This window comes from Buceros rhinoceros, unplaced genomic scaffold (assembly GCF_000710305.1).
Source record: "Buceros rhinoceros silvestris isolate BGI_N320 unplaced genomic scaffold, ASM71030v1 scaffold1301, whole genome shotgun sequence".
Lineage (NCBI taxonomy): Eukaryota > Metazoa > Chordata > Aves > Bucerotiformes > Bucerotidae > Buceros > Buceros rhinoceros.
Window position 1 is genome coordinate 56,317 of NW_010392462.1, and position 8,593 is coordinate 64,909.

At 44.1% G+C, this 8,593-nt stretch overlaps 1 protein-coding gene across 1 annotated transcript in view; it reads right to left on the reverse strand.

Annotated features, from left to right (window-relative positions):
* PLCB1 (phospholipase C, beta 1 (phosphoinositide-specific)) overlaps positions 1-8,593 on the reverse strand; it is a gene marked incomplete at its 3' end in the record, with an annotated part of 295,565 nt that overhangs the window by 52,521 nt on the left and 234,451 nt on the right. The window contains exons 8-9 of the mRNA XM_010144484.1: positions 6,495-6,595; positions 4,939-5,105 (exon numbers count right to left, since the gene is read on the reverse strand). Coding sequence (XP_010142786.1) covers positions 4,939-5,105; positions 6,495-6,595 — 268 coding nt within the window. The remainder of the gene's footprint in view (positions 1-4,938; positions 5,106-6,494; positions 6,596-8,593) is intronic.

Consider the following 8,593-nt stretch of genomic DNA (forward strand, 5'->3'; position numbering starts at 1 on the left):
CATCATTAAGGCAGGAAAATCCAGCGCATTTCTGCAGAATTTGCACCGAATTTCAAGGGAAGTTTCTCCTAAGTCTAGAAACCAGGACTATTGCTCCTAGGGGCCTGGACACTGCAAGCAGAAACACCTGAGACTCAGCATCACTGTCCCATCTCCCATCTATAAAGTATCGAGATCCTGAACAACTTACTTTTACACAAGCCTTCTTAAAAAGAAAAGGAAACGAGGAAATTGCCAATCAAGCCCTTGGCAACTGATGCACTGTTCATCAGTACCATCCCCGTGGGAACTCGAAAAGGGAATACAGTCAGCGTTTCAGCCAGCCACCCAATGCAAACCCTTTACAGCCTGAAAATACCATACAAGATGCTCCTGAACCAGTCCCAACAGCCCCCCGCTATGCTTTTGCTGACAGCGAGAGACTGCTCAGCAGTACCAGGAACTTCCTTCTGCTTCCACCTGATAAGGAGACATGCTATACATAGCGCATTAATCTCCTTCACTGTATGACACAAAGCATTAATCACAACAGCTTGCTTCAGCCACAATACAACACCACTCCAGATGCTTAACCTGTGTAGATGTCAAGCCCACGTATCTTGCTGATGTTGCAAAAGCTCAATCACATCCCAGCAACACAATGCCTAAAAATACGTCAGTGACGAGCAGGAACGCAAGGCAGCCTTTCCACTCAAAACCCTAAAACCTAAGGACCTTATCCAATAAGAACGTTGGCATCTGATTTTACCAGGGACCTGAAGAGCCATGTTCTTGAAATTTAAAATATTACGGACAGCTCTTGCTTACTCTGTTCAAGATACTGTAGTTTGGCTGCAACAGGTACAGAAAAAGGTCTACCATGGTGATCAGAGAAATGGAGAGTCATAAAGCATTTGAGTAGCCCTGTGAAAGCTGAGAGTACAACCACTCTTCAGAAATTCATTTAATTCGCTGTGAGAGAAGAAGAATTAAAGCGAATACTGTTGTACAGTGGATGTGCACTGACAACGAATACGGTTAGATGGGAAATTAGAAGAAGGCATAATCATCAGGTGAGTGAAGGTCCAGAACTGTCCAAACAGGGCAGTGGGAGCAAGGAGACAGGCTGTTGTACGAAGGCCATCGTTTCTGTTTTATGGACTTGGGGTTTAAGTTTTCAAGGAAAAATCCCTAACTCTATTTAAAAGAACTTTTCAATGCATAAAATAGTGTCTGCTAAGAAGCACCTGTGTCCAACTCTCAGAAACCGTCCAGGCACCTGTGTTCATGGTTCTGACCGAAGTACCCAGAAATTTCACATCAACCACCTTGGGAACTGAGCTTCAATAGAGAATTCATACAATGCTCAAGGAAATGAGGCATAAGAGATTTTTATGTAACTATACTCTCTTCCCACACCACCCGTAATCTTAAGCATATGCTTAAGTGATTTATTACATCAAGGATGTCCTGTAAGCTGCAAACACAAAATCTTACTCCCACAGCATAAATGCTTTTAGCAAATGCTTTTAATCCTTCTGAATTGCAAGTATTCAGTTGTAATTTCACATCTTGACATGAGTGCTACTGGGCACAGGAAAAAAAAAGAAAAAAAGACATTACACATTTTGTCTAACACTGTGAAAATCCAAGTCCTGGGGCCTTACAGAATACCCCCCAAAAAAAACCCCAAGGACATTTGCCACTAACTTTGAGTCAGACTTTTGCAAAAGTAATTTTCTCTGGCAGTTTAAACAAGGACGACACAGGCTTTAAGTTCCAAATTAAAGAGAAGCACTTGGCTTACTTCATGAGGATGCTGAACATGAATCCCTTTATTTAAGGGAGACATCTGAACATCAGGTGGATGGTTTAAATAATTAAACATAGAAATACTACAGAAAGAAACATGTAAGTGAAAGATTATGGAAACAAACCAATATACCTGTGTGCAGGCATGTGCACACACACACCGAGGAGCTCCAAATGTTTAAACTCCAGAACAACCTGAGGAAAAGAGATCTAACTAGCATGAAGGCTGGCAATTTATATCACCCCATTCTTGCAAACAAGCCTTTAAAGTCTCTACCACCGCGAGTATTTTGAATCACTTACTACTCACAAGAAGCAGTTAATCACAACTTCTAAATTTCTTTATGTTTTTCATTTCCTTTGTTCTGGACCCACATCTGTGATTTACTTAAGCAGAGTAATTTCTCTTTGCCAAGAAAGAACAAATACATATACCATGTTGTCAGATCTTCTGGCTTGCTTCTTGAACAAAGCTCTGCAGAACTGCTCCAAACGTCCCAGTGGTTAGTTGCACTGCGCCAGTACCACAGCGATGAAGTCACCCTCAGGCCACCCCTAACACCGTTTCCCATCCTGCTGTTGATCACGTAATTCTCCCACATCGTTTGTTGCGCCTCACGTGCCTTGTTACACGACTCTTCCCTACGCTACTCTTCTGGTTTTCAGTGTACCCCAGTGATCCTCAGGAGTTGTTTAGCTGGGACTTCTTCCAGCTCCCATGGAAATGCAGGAGCATAAAGGTGCAAGTGCCCAACAACCCTAAGCCCGCCTCTCTTCACAGAGCTGCTGAGCCTTCTTTTCTTTCAGAACTATGCTGGATGAAGGCTTCTGCTGCTTTACTACCTATTTTAGGTGCTGGTCTGGGTGCCCTAAGGTTTCTACCTGCTCTTACTGACAGCACTGGGGCCGTTCCAAACATCCAACTTCCATCCCTACCACTCAGCTGACTTTGCCCCGGCAAATAAGGCGACATAAGCAATGCCACCAACAGAAATGCAGCAGAATATCTGAGCGGCAGAGGTGGAACCAACAGGTTCATGGGTGTGTAACAGTGGACCACATCTAACTGGTTTGAACATCCACAAGTCTACTGAAAATAACATCTCTGCTCAGTGGCCCAAGTAAGAGGAGTTTCTCTGGCAGGAAACGATTCACTGGAGCCTGTCACTTCAGTCTGCCACCCCTGCAGTTCAGCCAGGAACAGTCCCTTCCAACAGCCGAAAGCCTGAGTGACACTCCCTTTTACAAAACACCACGTTTAAAGTTAAATCATTACTTTGAATATGCACCGTTATATGTTGGTGACATGTTACAGACGTGCAGCGTTTGTTTGCAATTATTCTATGAGTGTAGGATTGAGCACACACCTACACTTCATTTAAGAAGCATTCCCAACTTAGAGCAGATGTACAGAAAATAGTGTGTCCCCCCCGTGTCATTCCTGATTAGCCAACTCTTGTCATTTTAAGGCAGTAAGCTCGGGCTTTGCGTTGGAGCACGGTTAGCAGCATGTGCCGGTTACGGCAGCTCAGCCACCAGACAGGCTGCTACGTAAAGAGGTGGTGCCAGCTGCACAGGGATGGCTTGTGGGTTGAGCCAGCTCTGCTGGAGTTTGCTGGACCTCAGGAAGAGAAAAAAACCCCACAGCAGTGCAAAAGGCCTTAACTCCCTGTAACCTGCTCTCCTTGGTTAAAGTTGACATTTTCTGTGAGAACCGATTCTGTAAGAGCAATATAAATCGCAGCCAGGAAGAGAGGAACCTATGGACGAGCAAGTGCCTGCAGCGAACGTGCACACCTGTGTAAATCGGGGTAAGCTGGAGGTGTCTCACAAACGCTACCTGGAGGGTGCTAGCCACCACCATCTCTTCCTTCTGAGGTTTGTTTCAGGCTTCTCCTCACTGCTAGTTAGAAGGTGATTTCATTTTGACTTCGGTGTTCTGCTAGCACACCAGCACACCTTCTTCCAATAAATCCTTTATCTGGTTTATATGAAGTGCCAATATTTGGGTAATATGAATGATCTTTTAGGTGCCAGACGTTCCTGCTGCTGATGTGAAATAAGGTAAGCCCAGAGCAATATCCTAACATTTGCACGGATGAGAGAGGAGATCACAACGTGTTTTCATCTACTCATGCTGCTATTCTCCCTGATGTCAAAAGACAGTTTTTGTAACCATGACAAATAAAGCAAGATTGAACCCTCCATCAACACCTCTGGAGACACTAAATTTGATTGACTACAAAAATTATGAGACTAATTACAAGCATTTTGCTTTGAGACAGTGTTGATCACGGCATCGAGAGCTACAGCTTTCCTTCAGGAAAATGTCTAGGTCAGAAGGCTTCCAGGGAGAGGGGCGGAAGTGCCTTCAGCTAACCGCTAGACTTTGAGGAAAGATGTCTTTGTGTTTCCTCTGGATCTGAAATCTCCAGACCACAGCAGTTTTTTCGCATTATATCTGTTTTTCAGGATATTCTCATGTCCCTAAAATTTCAAAGGTACCAGCACATTAAAAGCTGGGCTAATCATTAGGATATGTGGACTGGAACAAAACGGGCTGCAGACCCAAACTCAATGCTATTTTAAGACTTGTGGTGGTAGCCAAAATCTGCGGAGATTTGAGCAGGAGTCCTCTCGCTGGTTTTGGTGAAATGCCCTGACAACAACTGAGATTTTCAAAAGGGATTTGCTGTGATTACAGCACAAAACACACTCAGCTACACTCTCAACTTGCTTTGTGCACTGCTTTACCAGAGAGCAGAGGGTGGGACTTACTAATATTATTAAATGATTGAACTACCGTCATCTTAAGTTTCATCTTCACTGATTTTTTTCTTTAGATTTTACATTTCAGATGCCGGTAAATAGTTGTTGTGATAGCAAGGTTTCTGCTGAAGTTTGCAGACCAGAGCAACTGTTCTAAACCATGAATTACACGTAATGAAAAGTAAATATTGAAACCAGTCCCATCCTTATTAATTTGGTCCCAACCAAATACACATAAAAATGCACCACATGATGTCTCACAGGCTTTCCAGTTGGAAGTGGAATTTGATTCCGAACCAAAATTTGCTTTAGCATACACTGTAGGATAATTGAGTCAGAATCAGAAACCGAGTGTATAAAAGTATAAAACCCACCGACCTTTCTTTGCTAGATTACTGTTGGGTTCATACTTCTCAATCAGCTGTTGAACTTGTTCTTGTTTCAACGGTGGATAGAGGATTTCATTTAATCGTGGATCACGTTGCTTTAAATTTATAAATTCCATCATCTGATCAACGGTAAGGTAGGGTTTGCTCTTGGCACCACTGGAGAAAAATGAAAGCAACAAGAAACCCATTAAAATACATTTCCTTGAAATCTCGTTCAATGTTCTAGAACTTCCCAGGGAAACGGGAACGAGATTCAAACTATCGCATAACAAAAACATTGTCCCCCGGTGACTCTGGACTAATTTACTTTGCCAGCACGTAATGACAAACATTCTTCATCAAACATCTAGGAGTAAGATTCTGAAAAGCGTTCGGCATTAATGACATCAGCGGGAAGAGTTAGAGCAACGCTGAAAGCTTTTCATTCCTCTGAATTCCTGGAACTAAGCAATTTAACAATGTAAAAGAGAAAACACGTGGAATGCAATCCCGCGCTTGCCACAAACACTCTGCTGCCAATCCTGGCCCAATTATTTAGTTTTACTGCTGAATAGCAGCAGTCCTGATTTCATTATTTGAGTATTTGCTTGGGTTTTTTTGTTTTATAAACCTGCTAAGAACTGCTCGGCACTCTGCAAAGCAAGCAAAAAGATGCCTATTTAGAGAGTTAGTAAAAAGAGCAGAGTCTGGGTACAAATTGTACCCAGATGGGGCGCCAGGAAGCCTCCGAGCCAGGTGACGTGCTTCGGGTTGTCTACAGCACTCGCGACTGCCCTACTTCTGCTCTGCGGGAGAACGATGGGAAGCCAGCCCCAAGCTGAATGGGAGCACACTGGGCCAAGGCTGCCTCCCTCTGAAACCCCAACCTTAGAGAAAATAAGCACAAAAGGAGTATGTGAGCACATGCATGTTGCAAAGACGTGTTCACTAGCTGCTTTGGTGGTCTTGGGATGTATTTTGGAAATCACTTTGCTTCACATTCTGACTCCATTGATCAGGCTCTGCTGAAACTGGGAAGTACAATGGCTTCCTGCGAGGGCTAGAAGCAACGCGAGTTTGTGGCTCGTAACTGAACGTATGAAATCAGTTGTAGCTGGTTGCTAATTTAATTTCACGGTGTGAATTCATGATGCACAAATCCTAAAAGTTACTGCGTTTTTGCAACTCCTAATTAAGCTTTTGGGGGTGATTATACATATTCTCATGCCTATTGCATGCTGTTACTGCTTATTACTCTTCTTCCTTTGTTTTCATGGAAGCCTGAACTATCCTAATCCATACAGAAAAACAAGACCTGGCAGTTCTGCTCCTCTAGGAACAAATTACTTTAAAACTCTGGCCATTAGAAATGGAGGCAAACACTTGGGAGAGAAGCAACCCTTGATCCAAGGTCAAATAACAGCCCAGCTTGACACTGAAATCTGTTCTTGGCAATCGCCGCATGCTGCTGTAGCCTAAATAACCTACTTTGCCATCCCAAGCCCAAAAAATCAGTGGAAGTAGGGGGAAAGAACAAAAAAAATAGAAATGATTGTTTCTTCTTACAACTCAGAAAAGATGTGGTCGATCTCAGGTCGAGGGCAGAGGTTGTTTAAGAACACCCTGTACACGTCTGGCGTGAAGTCGTCTTGAGGGATCGAATCATTCTGTGAAATGGGCAATAAAATAGTAAAAAAATGATACAGCCCTTTTATACGTTCTTTGTAAGCAGATCACCCACCACCGCACTTCTTTTCATTTCCCTCCTGCAACCTAGAGGAGCCCGGATTTTGCAGAGTAATAAATTCCTCTGAATAACAAGACCAGCTTAGGAGTAAATCTATTAAAAAATATACAAATACATCTATATCTCAATTACCAAAGAGCAAAGTTATCTTTCTTGTGAAGAAGAAAGGAAGGACATCTCCCATCAACCCCGTATCTATAGCATACATGGGTACATCAGTGCTAACGAAGCCTCCGACTGGCCAGTGATGCTGAGCCTGGAGCACGTCACTCATCTTTCCAAAGCTTTCAAAGAACCGGGCAGTGAACTGGGTCACTGAGTCATTACGAATACACTTGTTCTCTGACAGCAGCAGCAATGTTTCCTTTTCTTTCCTGAAGATACAAGTTCAAGATACTATGATTGTGGGCAAGACTCATGCACCGCAGCTCGTCCACACATCTTTGCCGTAACGCAGTGTAACTCATTTGGTAACCAGATTTCTTTTACGGAAATGGATGGAAATGATCTCCTAGAGGTGAGATACAGGCTTTTTTTTCTTATATTTTCTAAAATTTCGAACAATTTACATTTAATCCTGCTTCTAGATGTCACTTCCATCATCCCCATTAACCTGCTGGCTTTTCTCTGGAAACATACAATTAGTGTGTTTAACTGGAGGGAGCTACTGGACTGGATGAAGCTCAAGCGCCCTCCTCCCACCTGCCTGCGCTGCCTTCCAGCTCCAGAGTTTCTGAGAAGACCGCAGGGGCTGCTTCCTTAGCGGGGCTGGGGAGAATGAGGACCCCAAGGAAGGTGCAAAGCTTTTTCCAGCACGGAACGGCAACCGCGTGCTCACTGGCTTCTGCCTTTGCTTCAGGGCACCGAGAAAGAAAAATGGCACAGAAGTTTGTCTTTTGTGCAGAGGAAACCTTATAAAGGAACAGAAAAAAGGGAAACACAAAGAACTGGAAATGCAAATACTGAAAAATCTAATTTCTGAGTTTCCTCCACACAAACTACCTTTATCAAAAGCTACAACTCGTAGTCTCTGGGAGCACCGTGGGCCCATGTGATGCCTCTCTCTCCACAGCTCCAAAATAATGGCCGAATTTTATGAACAGGAGGAGGAAAACTGTAGCTTGGACACAAAGCCATTTGCTTTTAAACATTGTTGAACCTGGTTATCTCAGGAGCGAGCTGCTGATAGAGGAAACCATTCCTTTTATTTATTCTGCCTGTTTAATGCCGTTACCAAGGGAACCGGAAGCATCGATTCAAGCCTTTGTTAGATGGCAGGAAACTTTCCCCTATTTTTCCTGCTTTAGGTTAAACTAAATAAATAAATGAATGCCACAGGGGTCAGGTTATCTCTCCATTCATCTCTGAAACCTGCAGAGGCCCAAGAGGGTTTTGTACCAAGACCGTTGCTCAGTGTTTCTGTCTGCAGGCACGGACTGAACTTGACCCAGCTCATGCTTGGATCAAGCTCGGCTGTTTCACTGCTCTGCCTGGGTACCCACCTCCAGGCTCCAACAGTCTAAGCTCACCAGCCTTTACACCCTTGCGCCTTCCTTTTTTCGGCAGACTGTGTGAGTGGCTGCAGGGTGAACAGGTTCAAAACCCACCCGGCCACAGCAACCCCGTGCACTTCCCTGGGGGATGGCTGAGCCAGGTAACGTGCCCATGGCACAACTGCTAAATCCAGCGCAAAGGCGGATGGAGAAGTTTGAAAACTGAAGTCGGAGGATGGAAATAGCTCCTCCCAATGAGAGCTGCCAGTGACACTGAGCTACGTGTGAAACTGCGCCCACTACGCTTTGATAAATTTGAGCTGCGGTGCTTTCAGCTGACAGCAGCACTGCTGGTATTTGTGAAAGGCCAAGATCCATAGAGCTTGTGGATGTTCTTGTTAAGGCTGGCACCCCACTCTCCTCTG